Consider the following 14,131-nt stretch of genomic DNA (forward strand, 5'->3'; position numbering starts at 1 on the left):
CTGATCAATACCTTAATTCCTTCAGGAAATGGAGAAAAAAGGATTGCCTTTATATGAGTCCATGGGTCAGTACTCTCATCCTTTCACTGGAAAGAAAAAAGCACCCTGGACTTGTGATATTTTTCTAGAGCCATTTTCTGAGACCTTTCATTCTTAACCCTATACATACTTTCCCAAAGGGAAAAGTCTGGAAAAGACTTTAGACTGGATAAAACATTATTTCTTACTATTTTCAGTTGAACTAAAAAGTTTTAAGAATATACTTGTATAGTGTCACATACATAACTGTAATCCTAGAAGTCTAAGGATTTCACCATACAAACTAATATTCCTGAGTCATATCTCCCAAAGAGTGCCTTATAGATTAAAAACATAAATGTTAAATGGAAGTAAAATGAAAGGTTTTTGAGAAATCATTGAACTCACCCCCCCCATCTTGCAGATCAATTTAAGTGGCGTTTTCAATATCAAATGGCTAGCTAGTGACAGAGCTAGAAGTAGAACTCAGGTTCCTTGATTCATAGGCTAAAGTATTTTATTATTATTAATATTATATATCTAGTGGCCCCTTTAAATCTGGAATTCTGCATTTAAGTCAGAATCTTCAAATCTACTCTCCTGAGGGGCAGCTAGGTGGCACAGTAGATAGAGCATTTGCCCTGGAGTCAGGAGTGCCTGAGTTCAAATCTAGCCCCAGACACTTAATAATTACCTAGCTGTGTGGCCTTGGGCAAGCCACTTAATCCCACTGCTATATGTGTATATATATATATATATATATATATATATATATATATATATATATATATATATATATATATACATATACATACATATATTCTCCTGAGCCTCAACTGATGACACATTTAGTTCAAAACAAGTAAATAGAAATGGAAATTATGTAACCAATCTTTCCATAGATCTTAAACTTACTCTTTCTTAAAATTTAATTTATTTATGCATTACTAAAATGGTCTTGTTGTAAAAGTAAAATAATTTCCCCTCTACCCACAAAGATAAACCACATGAAAAATAAAGTGAGAGAAAAAATAAATTGTACTTCCATCTGTGTTCAGATAACATCGTTCTGTCTTTTGGGATGGATTGCATTCTTATGATATGTCATAAGTCCACAAGAGAAGTTGCTTCAATATTTTTCCCCCACAGTTGCTGTTGCTATCTGTATTTCCCTCCATCTGTTCCTCCCCACTCCTATTTAATCTATTCTCTCTTTATCCCTTTCACTTTGTCGCTTCTCAAAAATGTGTTGTGGGGTAGTCAAGTGGTGCTGGTCCTGGAGCCAGGAAACTCATCTTCATCAAATATAGAAACATTAGCAGGGAGAGGAACTTTATTATCCACATATAGGAAGCACATGGGCATCTGCATATGAAGGAATACACATACAGAGAAAAATCACCAGAAAATGCAAAAAAGAGAAATCATGACTTGTACTTAAGCTACCAGTGTCTCCTCTTTTTTGTTGTACCTACTCCCTACGAGTTATTGCTCCTTATTCAAATTGGTAGTCAAAGCTGACTTTTTTAAAGATCACTAGTAAACCATATACTGTTAGCTACTGTGGTTGTAGCTCTTTTTAGTCAACACTACTATCTATTGAGAATGAGGTAGTAAAGCTTCTCTCGTTGTTTTAGAGGCATCATAGTTCTTTTAGACTTCCCCATCCACTGACTCTTTCTGAGCTTCACTTATAGTCTAAAGCTTAGGTGCTATTTTCAGATTCACCTGAAATTCAGAACTCCATTTAGAGCAGAGGAGTTATAACATAGGAATTTTGAATGGAAAAAAAGACATCTTTACTTTTGCTACAGGGCAGCTAGGTGACACGCTGCATAGAAGGCCAGGCCTGAAGTCAGGAAGATTCATCTTCCTGACTTCAAAGCTGTGTGACCTTGGGCAAATCACTTAGCCCTGTTTACCTTAGTTTCCTCATCTGTAAAAGGAGCTGGAGAAGGAAATGGCAAACCACTACATCATCTCTGCCAAGAAATCCTAAATGGGGTCCACAAAGTTGGTCATGACTGAAAAGAACTGAACTTTAACTGAAATTTATCATTTCTTTTGGTTTTAAATGTAAGCAATAAATATTATTGAGAAGAAATCCATCGGCTTTACCAGAAAGGTCCATGACACAAAAAATGGTTAAGAAACCTTGATCTAGAGATAGTGTAATTGGGAAACCTTTTCGCTTCAGAAAGCTTACAGGTGTTCTCTATTAGCCTTTTTCTCTAGTAGCTATGATTTTTTTTTCTTCAAATTTTTGTCAGGCTTCTTATTCAATAATTATGAACTTTTCTGCAGTTTTTTGATTCAACTTTCTCAGCAGAGCTTCTCAGGCAATGATTATGAAGCACAGGCTAAATCAGAAGGTACAGAGGTCTTAGTTGAGATCAGACCTGACCTTTTATTACTACTTGGAATTCTTTCTTGTAAATGTTTTTCTTCTGAACTAATTCAGTTCTTTCTCCTAGTTCTTTCTCCTCTGAGACTCTGAATTTAACTTTCATCTGACTTACAATAAGAAACCAATTTCATAAATTTTGCCATACCTTCTGGTAGAAAGTTAATCCTATCTACTTTCTTAAATAATGTGATTGAAAGGCACTGTGCAAATTATTTTAAACTCACTCTCATAGTCCCTTTGTTTTTAGGAAAACAGTAGTTAATATACTTGTTTAAAAGTTTTGAGTTTGTTGACCTTTATGTCACTACTCCTAATATCACATTAGAGAACACTTTCCTTCCCTCCCTCCCTCCCTCTATTTTTCTCTCTCTTCTTTCTCCAATCACAGCTAGGCTCTGATTCCTGTTTATTGCTTGATTACAGTCTCTTCTTTGACCTACAGTTTCCTTATCTGTAAAATGAATGAATAAATTAAATACTAAAGGAATGAATTTTTAAAAATCTATGAACTTGCTATGTGCTAGCAACTATATAAAAAGAACTGATGGTACAAATGTGAAAGGCAAGAGAATTCCTAGCCTCAATAAGTTTGCATCCTAATACCTGATAGTCAAAGAGGAGTGGTAGCTAAGATAGTGTATTTTAGTCCCTAAGATGATGGGCAGAATCAGTGCAGTGAATGGATGCACCTTCCCAGGATGATGGTAGTCATTTTCTGTTCTCAGAGTGTGTGTGATGACCACAGGAATCAAGAGTTCAGAGTCTGAGACAGAGAGCAGGAAAGGGTTTTTTTATTTTTCTTCGAAGAAAAAGGACACACCCCTGTTGCATCAGCCAAGTAGTGTCAAAGATAGAAGTTCACAGACCTCTTTTTATAATAATAATAATAATAATAATAATAATAACTCTAAATTCTATCTTATCCCACTGATAAGATAAGCTCACAATTTTATTGCTAATACTCAACCAGCGCAAAGCAAATTCAATCTTTATTATACTAATTTTTCAAAACCAATCATTCTCATTGGAAAGTTACAGTTTTCAATCCCTTATTACCATAATTTTTCATAGCTAATCTATACCCTTTTAAAAGAGATGTTTTACAAAACTCATTATGCATTTCCTCTGACCAAATTTGGAGATATCCAATCAGAAAGAGAACCAGTCCAATTCTTTTTAAAATTACCTCATTTTCCAAGAATCACAGATACTATGGAAACCAGACAGACCTTGCTTACAAAGATAAAAAGTATATTTGTGTGGCATGAGAAAGATCCTTCTCACCATTGTGTATAAGAGTGTTTTTATAAGGAAACTTCATCAAAGGCCATCCCTCACAAGAGGAACAGGTGGAACCTGGAGATGGTAAAGGCACATCAGGATCTTGACTGGAAGGCAGCATGGTGGGCCTGGGACCAACTAAATATAGTGGACTCTTTCTAAGCATTATTTCTGAGCCTCATAATTTGGATGGAGCTGGGGATCATGGAAGGAAGATGGCTGGAAAGAAGAGAATAATAATTGTAATATCTCATGGAAATGTTGAAGGGAAAGTACTTTGTATCCATTGAAGTGTCATAGAAATGAGAGCTATTAATATGATGTGTCGTTAATTGTATCCTCTGATGTGAGTGCCCCCCCTGAGGTATTATGTCCTGCCAATTTACACAGGAACGCGCCCCCAACCCCCTTACCTTTGGCTTCTACTCATTTCTTTGAGAACTGTCCTCAAACCTATTTAACTTATGACTTCTTCAGAGCATGCTAATCAATTTCCCTTTTGTCCCATTCCTCATCTCTGTAATTTCCCAGACCAAACACCATTTCTTGGCATTCTCTTTCATGTTGTCTTCCCATTTTATTTATTTTATGTTTTTTTTTAGTTTTTGCAAGGCAATGGGGTTAAGTGGCTTGCCCAAGGCCACACAGCTAGGTAATTATTAAATAATGTTGGAGGCTGGATTTGAACTCAGGTACTCCTGACTCCAGGGTGGGTGTTCTACCCACTGTACCACCTAGCTGCCCCCCCCCACGTCTTCCCATTTTTAGATCAGAGCTTTTGAATTTGTGACTTTATCACTTCACCATAGTGCTTGGCAAATAGGGAGCACTGACCGCTTCATCATCTGTAATCAGCAAGTGGTGCTGTCTGGCAAGAGCACTCCATTTGGGGAGCATGGAGACTCTTTGTGGACTATCTTTCTCTTCCCATTGTGCAGGATCACTCTCTAATCACCATCCTTGATTGGCTGGGCATGCTGGAGCAGAAAACTAGTAGGGGAGGACAATATATCTCATACATCCCCATTCTTTTCACCCCATCTACCATACTTCAGGCTCCTCATTATTGCCAGAGGATCCAATTTTGGGGAAGTTTATCTAAGTTATTAATAATAAAAACAATAGATTTCACTTTCATAGTCCAGAGTCCCAAATTGGATTAAACATTCTAACTATTTTAGGTAAAATGGTTAGGTCTTTTGTCTTTTTCTCTACACTAAAACCAGTCATTTGCTAGCTTATTCCATTGTAAGGCTCTAATCACAATTTAAGATGGTTAGTCGTGATCTTATATCAAGGAAATAAATATAAAAGCCAGAAATTACCAAAGAAATAGAAGAATTATTAAGAAAATACCTGTTGGTTGAAGGCAGAGTAGGGAAAGGATAATCAAACCTTCACTGTCCCTTTGTCAATCTCAGACTTAGTTCTAGCCACACCACTGCTCAGTGGTTATAAATAAGCAGAGAAGCAAGTGGGGAGAGTTCTCAATCAATTCATCAATCCTTTTATGAAGTCCCTGCTGCTATGGGCTAGGCCCTATTCAAAATACTGGGGAATATAAAAGGCAATCCTTGCCATTAAGGAGCTTACAATCTAAATCTCATTGTATCTCACTCCAGTCTCAGACTGAAAAGCACTTGCTAGAGAATCTCTATCTTCCTGCCCCTAAGCCACAATGCACCAGCATGCTGCTCCTATATCTTCCTCTTCAAATCTGCTGCACTAGCATTTTACCTCGGCAGGAGTCTAGTTATCTCTTCTTGCAATCACAATTCAAGAAATTTCATTCCTTAAGGAACCTAAGGAAATTGGACCCCTATCTTTCCCTGTCCCAAAGGCACTTGGGTAATTCATTTACTTATTCATGGTCCATACTTCCTCAGTGCTGGATGAGTAATAATTTCTAATAAACTGACCCCAGGCAACATGGATCAATTTATAGAACCACAAGATCTTTGATTTAGGGTTGGAAGCTGTGATGTGCTAGGGCTGGCTCAAACTAACTTGGAGACAATTATTAAATTTTCAGTATGAGTCTTTATATCTTGGGTAGCAAGCTACAAAATGGCTTGATTTTTTCTTACTATTATCTGGACTTTAGAAAGTAATGGAGAAAATTAAATCAGACAGATAAACTTGAAAGCATATCATTTATATATGTGTATATTGCCTCCCTGCTTCACTATCACTTTACAGATGAAGAAATTAAGACCTAGAGAGGTAAATGGCAGAGCAGTGCCATATTATTGCTTATAGATTTTTCCTAGTGACCTGGTTTTGTGGGAATTTGTCTTCCCTTTGGACAGAAGTTGTTTAACCTTGATGGCTATCTCTGAAGTTGGGAAAGAAATGGGAGAAGGGAAGGAGGTGAGGAGGTTAGCATTTCTCTTTCTCCCCAATTGAGGAAGGCTGTGCTCCTTAATGGCAGCTTTGTGAACCCTAGAATCATCTCTAAAGAATGAGGAACAACGGTGTAAACTCCTAAAAGATTTGCAGAAGGATTTCCAAAGTGATTGGACCACCTGCTTGCAGTATATTGTTAAGGTAATCCTAGCTCTCTCCAAGTAGCTGGGACATGGGATGCTCTTTGATGGAGGTTGGGGGAGAGATTAGAGTGGGTTATGGGGCATATCTTTTTTTTAATATTTAATTAATTTATTTTGAATTTTACAATTTTCCCCCTACAGAAGGCAGTCTGTTAGTCTTTACATTGTTTCCATAGTATCCATTGTATGGGGTATATCTTGATCTCAGGTCCCATCCATAAAGCCTCAAGATCAGCTGGGAGACTCATTCCTTAAATTGTTCTTGGGTTGGGGTTTTAACCCAGAAGGGAATTCTTTAATTGGAGATATAATTAACTCTTCTATCTCTATCCATAGATATCATTCTGTTTTATCTTAATCATAGCATATCTTTCATCTCAGTCATATAATAAATTTTTTAAAACAACTCCTATGCATATTCAAAGCAGTGTGCCAGATTTCAGTCAGGGTTACAGAGACAGAACTTGATTTCTCCCTTTAAAGACCATTTAATGTCTAAAAATGTATTGGAATAGGAAACAGGAGAGTTATTTTTGATAGCTTTGATTTGACTCCTCATCACTTCTTCTGACTCACTGGTTGCATGGTGACTTAAAGAATTGGAGGAGCTAAGAGATGTTAGAAGTTCTTCCCCTTTGTAGCTAAAACACTTATAAATGAATGAAAGAAAAACCTGCTAGAGTGAGAGAAAATTGTACATTTTATTCACAAACCTTGCAAAATACACCTGACAAGATATGGGTACTTCACTCCTAGGGGTGGGGCACACCTTAGTCTCAGGAGTCAGGTAATTTATTGTCCTCAGAAACTCTTTCCCTTCCCTCTTGGATGTTCATAGGCTCTCAGAGTTTGAGTTACAATCTAAAAGGTCCGCCCATTCCATGATATGCCCCTAATATGAACCCCCACACACATATCATCCAACGCACGATATGCTAAAGAACCCCAATAGTCACAGGGGGTGTGTGGGTTAATATTCAATTACCTAATTGTGCAAACTCTGTAGCATTAGGTCCAGATCTCTAGGTTACTCTTGACTTTTGGGGTTTGGTATCCTTGGAATGGGATTAGGAAAACTCTTCCAGTCTTGTGATTGGCTGGGCCATTCCCCCCTTGTAATGGATTCCCTAAGGGCTCCCCTCCACACCCTGTGAAGACCAACACCCTACATTTCTCACCACACTTAATTGGTTCCCCATCAAGAGAAGTTACTGGACCTTCTAGAGCAACCCTTTACAGATTAATTTTTTAACACTTTAACTTAAAAAAAAACCAAGGTCTCCCATTGCATCTAAATTCATCTGCAGTGGTCCTGATCGATATCTGGCCACTTGCCCCAGATGGCTCTGGTGGAGAGTGTGAGACCAGCGACTTTGTATAACTCTCCCTCTCTTAAATCCAATTCACTTGCAAGACATGGCAGACAGAAAGCCACAGCAGGTGAGGCTGTCTGTCATTTGTAAAATGGTGGCTGGAGCTGAATGGAGAAAAGAAGCACAAATGAAAGAATCAAGTAACTTTCTCCTTCCTTTTGTGGCTCCTTAATTTATTGAAATGGTAATAATTCTAAGCATCAGATACTTGTATTCAAATGGTCTCTAATTTAAGAAGTCATACTGAAGTGGAAATCCCTTTTGATCTATTTCTATTTTGAATAACCTATCCTTTTAACCTAGGTAATAGTCAAAGAGTTTATTATACTTTGAATTTGAGCATTTGTTGATAACTCAATCTACTTTTTTTCCTCAGTAGAACAAGCTGCATTAGGGATAAAGTAGTTGTTGCTTGCATCTGGACCTTTGTTCCTATTTGGGGGCTGCAAGGAGGGAACCCCTGATGATGTTGTTCTTCCTTTAGTTCTTTCAGACATTTCTGAATCCTGAGGAGAGGGCAACTGTTATTATATTGTGTGTGAAGGCCATGACCGCTGAATGCAAGTTCAAGATTTGGGCACCTGTTGAGATGTTGGAGAGGATAATAGATAAGCCTCTTCCTGAACTCGACAAGGTAGGGAAATTGAAGACTTTTGGGCCTAGGATCTACTTAAGCTAGGATCAATGAACTTGATTTTAAAAAATTTGATGCTAGTGTGGTAGCACATGCCTGTGATCCCTGCTAATAGGGAAGGCTGAGGTTGGTGGGGTTCATTTGAATTTAAGAGTTCTAAGCTGCATTCGGGCTAATGTTGATCAGGTGTCCAAATGAAGTCTGGAAGGTGGGCTTATTGCTCAGTCTACACTCCACCCCCCACCCCCAATCAGGAAATCATCAGGTGGTCTAATAGACTGACCCAATGTGGAAATGGTCACAGTAGGTTTGTGGGGTTGGGTGAGAGAGTGGCTATGGTATAATGGAAAGAAATACAATTAAGGTGGGGTGCCAACAGCTTTGCACCAGGTAGAGAGCTGCACATTTAAGTGGCCCACTGAGGATGGAAGCAGGGTGAAGAGCATCTAGTAGAGAAAGGGAGTGATGCCCATTCTTTCAATTTTCCAGGGAGAAATTAAGTTTCTACAGAGAATTGGGTTCTAATCTCTATTCTGACTACTCTAGCTCTGGGATTCTAAGGTCTTTTCCTACCCTGAGAGTCTGTTGGACTCCATCCACCTGATGCCGCCTCAATTCAACTGCTTTTGCAGTAAGAAGTGAATGAATTGGTCACAGAGACTATGAACAAGTCATTTCTCTGGGCGGAAAACCAAGTTCTGTTTCTCCTTCATAAAACTGAATTGATCCATATAGTCCCTTCCAGTTCTAACATAATATTTTGAGGCTTCTGTGTGTGGGTGTCTACTTCCAAAATTTACTGTAAAATTTACCACTGCATCTGCAACCCCATTGAGCAGACTTATGGGATGCTAAATATGAAGAAATAATAACTAATTATTCTTGATAACTAAGGTCACTTTGGAGGCTCCCCCAAACCCCCCAATCAGCAAAGATTTATTAAGACCCAGTTTTATATATTCTACTAAGCTAGGCACTAGAAATAAAAGTGCAAAGAATAAAAAACAGTTTCTTTTTGCAATTGTATACCAACCTAGGGATACCAACATAAATAAAAAGGCATTTCCTGCCCTTAGGAACTTTCATCCTAATGTACATCAAAGGGAACTGAAAAGTTATACAAGATGAAAAAAGTACTCTTGAAGGGACCTAGGGGCAAAGTCCCAAGAACCTGCTGTGTAGCTAGAAAAGAGATAACAAGGACATAAATAAATATTTGCAGCATAAAGATAATCTGCATAAACAATCTGCAGATTGTCCTAGAGACATGGACTCCCTCCTCTAAAGGTGGTTAGGTAATAATGCAGAGAGCCCTGGACCTGGAGTCAGGAAGACCTGCATTTATACCCTGTCTCAGATACATGATGTGTGACCCTGGACAAGTCACTGAACCTCTGCCTCAGATTTCTCAACAGTAAAATGGGTAGAAGAACAGCACCTTGCAGAGGGGTTGTGAAGCACTGATTAGCCCATGGCTAATAGAAATGCTTATTCCCTCCCCAATTCTTTTGCAAACTTTCCTGTTTCCACTGAAGCCAACCCAGTGTCTCTAGTTCATAATCTGAGCATTCTCCTCATGATCTTACTCTCCCCTACAACATGTGTCTCTATTAGTTTGCTTGTTCGCTTTCGATTTCTTCTCTTCACTCACATGGCTACTCCCTTAATTTAGGCCCTGGTTACCTCTTGGTCAGGAGTAGCAAACTCAAATGGAAAGGGTTTGGGTTGTTTGGGACACAGGCTGTTCATAAGGATCCCTGCTGGCCACATACTGACTTAGTTTAAAAATATAATGTTCTTTGTTTTATTTTTATTTTATTAAACATTTCTCAATTGGGTTTTAATCTGGATTGGGTGTACTGGGGAGTGTTGCTGGTGGGCTGCCTATTCAACTTCTCTTGCCTAGATGATTTATTTCATTAGGCTCTCACTTGCTTTCTCTGACTTGTCTCTGCCCACTCCAGTCTATCCTACACTTTGCTGCCCTTGTGATTTCTTTACTCCAGTGGTTTCCTTTTGCTTTTGTGATGACATGCCTTTTACAACCTGGTCTCAGCCACTCACATTCTTCAGTATTATCCCTATCCTGCATGGATATGAGGAGGGGCAGAGGGTCCTTGCACTGGTTGTCTCCCACCCTCACCCACCTCACAGAATCTCTCTCTTCCTGAAGCTGTCACCATTTTTTTTTGCATAAATCTGTATTTGTTCACTTCTTACCAGTACTATACTTATGTGCTTGTCTTACCCATTAGAATGTAAACTTCTTTCAAGTAGCAATTGTTTTATTTTTTGTATCCTCAGGGCACTATACAAAATAGGAGATTACTAAATACTTTATTGGATGTAGGGTGAGTGAGTCTTGCAGCTTTCATATCTACAATCTTGTGGTGTCCTGAGGTTTCTCTACTCCTACAACAGGTTCTTAACCTGGGGTCTATGAATTTTGTTTGATAAAACTATTGTCATTATTTAGTCATTTTTAGTTAGGTCTGACTCAACTCTTCATGAACCCATTTGGGATTTTCTTATCAAGGAGTCTGGAGTAGTTTGCCATTTCCTTTTTCAATTCATTTTACAAATGAGGAAACAGAAGTAAACCGGGTGAAATGATTTGCCCAGGGTCATACAGCTAGGAAGTTTCTGTGACCAGATTTGAACTCAAAAAGATGAGTCTTCCTGACTTTAGGTCTGGTACTCTATCCACTGTGCCACCTAGCTGCCCCAATTGCTATCTATATTTCCTTTGTAATCATATCTAGCTATCTATATCTATCTATCTATCTATCTATCTATCTATGTGTGTGTGTGTGTGTGTGTATTTAGGTTTTTCAAGGCAAACGGGGTTAAGTGGCTTGCCCAAGGCCACACAGCTAGGTAATTATTAAGTGTTTGAGACCAGATTTGAACCCAGGTACTCCTGACTCCAGGGCCAGTGCTTTATCCACTGAGCCACCTAGCAGCCCCCGTAATGCTTTATTTTTTAATTTGTGCATTTATCAACATTGTTCTGAGAAAGGGTTCACAGGCTTCACAGGACTGTCAAAAAGGTCCAGGACATACTAAAAAAGTTAAGAAATCTTGCCCTTTAAGATGGTATCTCTCCTTTCCCACCCCCACCTAAAGGTCCTTTTCAGGCTGCTTGTTCCAGACTGTTTATAGTGTTGCTTCAGATGCAAAAATTACTCTTTATGCCTGAGGCTTATTACTATTGACTTGCATTAATCTAATTATGTTTTTTTCCTGGGAGTAGCTGGGAGTCTCCCCGAAGGAACACTTTCCCCACCTCCACTCAGGTATCAGATGTGATTGAGAGTATTCATTACAATCTGGGCTTCATAAGAGATCTCTGCGCCATCCAAGTCATTGAGAAGACTCTTCAAGAGCTGACCCAGAAGTACACTGATGAGGTCATGCTGATGTTGATCACCATTCAAGATCGTGACCAGTAAGTCAGTGCCACCAGCCCTAGAACAACCTAGGGGCCCTTCTCCATCCCCTAGTCCTAGACTCTTCACCTCTTAGACCTCTTACCTCTTCTTTATGTTCTTTCTGTTCTACTGCCTACTTCTTATTTCCCATCTCTAAAACTGCCCTTTAGATATCTAGATCTGATTGTACTATAGATCTCTTAAATCCAACAGGTCCAGAAATTGAGCTCATTCTCTTTCCTCCCAAAGCTCTCAATCTTATAAGATTCCCAAATCCAGTCTGTTGCCAAGAGCCGTTTCTATCATACCCTCTTCTCTCTTCTGGCATTGCCATCATCCTGGGACATCTGCTGCTGGGGCTGACTGGTTGTTCTACCTGCCTCAAGTCTCCATTCAGCCAAAAATGTTATTTCCATAAAGGGAAGGTTGGACCGTGTCAACCCCCTGTTCCCCTTCCAGTGAACTCTAGTCACTGATAGGATCAAATATAAAATCCTTTTTGGTGTTCAAAGTCCTTCATAATTTAATTCTTTTCCTCCTATAACTTTGCAGTTCTCTTAATCTTTCTCCCCTCTCCAATACTCAAAGGCATTTTCTCTGCCCCTCCCCCATCCCTGGAAGGCTCTTCCTCCTCCTCTCTGCCTCCTTCACATGCCAGCTAAAATCCCCCAACTATAGGAAACCCCTTCTACTAGTGCAGTCCCTCTCTTGGATATCCATTTATCTCCTCTAGAGTTTGTTTGTAAATTGTTTTGCCATCATCACCACTTTCAGAAAGTGACTTTTTCTGATGCCACAATCCTCTTCAAGAGTGAAGAACACACAATAGCAGTCATCACCCTATTAGACTGTGAGCTTCTAGAGGGTGAGTCTGTCTTTTCCCTTTTTCTTGTAGCCCCAGGGCTCAACAATGTAGCTGGTGTTTAATGCAAGTTTCTTGACTAACTAGTCTTCTCCAGGCCTTCTCCCATCCCAGGTGGAATTCTGGATCCCAGGAATTCAGGGGCAGGGAGCAGGTAGGGGACGGTATGATGATCTATGAAATGCAGGGCTTCTTAAGAATGCTTCCTGGCGGGGCAGCTAGGCGGTGCAGTGGATAGAGCACCAGCCCTGGAGTCAGGAGGACCTGAGTTCAAATTTGACCTCAGACACTTAATAATTGCCTAGCTGTGTGACCTTGGGCAAGTCACTTAACCCCATTGCCTTAAATAAATAAAAAAAGATTAATTAAAAAAAAAGAATGCTTCCTGGACCAGTCCTCCCTCCCCAGCAGCCTGGAGGATGGCCCTTTCACTTTTCTGCAGGTGTCTGGGAGAGCTGCTCAGGTTAGTGATGAGTAGTAGTTATGGGGATATCTCAACCTTGCTCCATTCTTTAGGATGATTCAGTCAGTGAGATGAATTTTCTCTGTGGCATCTTCTTCCCACTCAGGCTATTTCTCTTTTTCTAATCAAGTTTCAAAAGATGTTAGATTCCAAAGCTTAAGAATCTGAGCTATTCATTCTCCTGAGTTTCCCTGTTCCCTGTCTCTATAACCTAAGGCAGATTTCACTTAATTTGTTCTTTTATTTAAAAAATTAAATTAATGAGGTTTTGTTTGTTTTTTTGCAAGGCAAACGGGGTTAAGTGGCTTGCCCAAGGCCACACAGCTAGGTAATTATTAAGTGTCTGAGACCAGATTTGAACCCAGGTACTCCTGACTCCAGGGCCGGTGCTCTATCCACTATGCCACCTAGCCGCCCCTAATTAATGAGTTTTCAGTTAACAAGTATTTATTTTCTCTTTCTGCCACCTTACCCTTTTTAACCGAGCATATCTTTGAACAAATATGCATAGTCAAGTGCAAGATTTTGACAGTGTCCAAAAATGTACATTTCACTCTCCATCTGAAGTCCATCATTTCTTTATCATTCTAAGTCCTCTGGAATTATAGTTGTTTATTGTATTGGTCAGAGTTCTTATGACTTTTAAAATTTTATGTCTTTACAATGTTGTTGCCACTACATAAATTATTCTCTCGGTGGTTCTTACTTCACTCAGTATCAATTAATACAAGTCTTCCCAGGTTTCTCAGAATGCATCTCTTTCATCCCTTATAATACAATACTATTCCATGAATTAACACATCATAGTTTGTTCAGCTATTTTCTAATTGATGGGCATCTTTTTTAGTTTCTAGTAGCTTTGGCCCTTTTTCTCTTTCTTTGATCTCTTTGGGGTATAGGATGAATAGTACTTTCACTGGGTCAAAAGATACATACTTTTTTTTTTCTTTAGTTTTTGCAAGGCAATGGGGTTAAGTGGCTTGCCCAAGGCCACACGGCTAGGTAATTATTAAGTGTCTGAGGTCAGATTTGAACTCAGGTACTCCTGACTCCAAGGCCAGTGCTCTAGCCACTGCGCCACCTAGCTGCCCCGGATACATATATTTTAGTGAA

The 14,131-nt window shown here is 39.3% G+C and overlaps 1 protein-coding gene across 19 annotated transcripts in view; it reads left to right on the forward strand.

Annotated features, from left to right (window-relative positions):
* Window positions 1-14,131, forward strand: part of LOC141512949 (maestro heat-like repeat-containing protein family member 7) — a 50,108-nt gene that overhangs the window by 12,165 nt on the left and 23,812 nt on the right. For 17 of the 19 annotated variants that reach the window (XM_074222340.1, XM_074222339.1, XM_074222327.1 and 14 more), the window contains 3 exons: window positions 6,153-6,253; window positions 8,113-8,262; window positions 11,559-11,710. In XM_074222340.1, the coding sequence (XP_074078441.1) occupies window positions 6,153-6,253; window positions 8,113-8,262; window positions 11,559-11,710 (403 nt within the window). The remainder of the gene's footprint in view (window positions 1-6,152; window positions 6,254-8,112; window positions 8,263-11,558; window positions 11,711-14,131) is intronic. The other 2 variants (XM_074222337.1, XM_074222343.1) reach the window with 2 other exon arrangements.

The sequence above is a fragment of the Macrotis lagotis genome, chromosome 2 (assembly GCF_037893015.1).
Source record: "Macrotis lagotis isolate mMagLag1 chromosome 2, bilby.v1.9.chrom.fasta, whole genome shotgun sequence".
In the NCBI taxonomy this organism is placed as follows: Eukaryota; Metazoa; Chordata; class Mammalia; order Peramelemorphia; family Peramelidae; genus Macrotis; species Macrotis lagotis.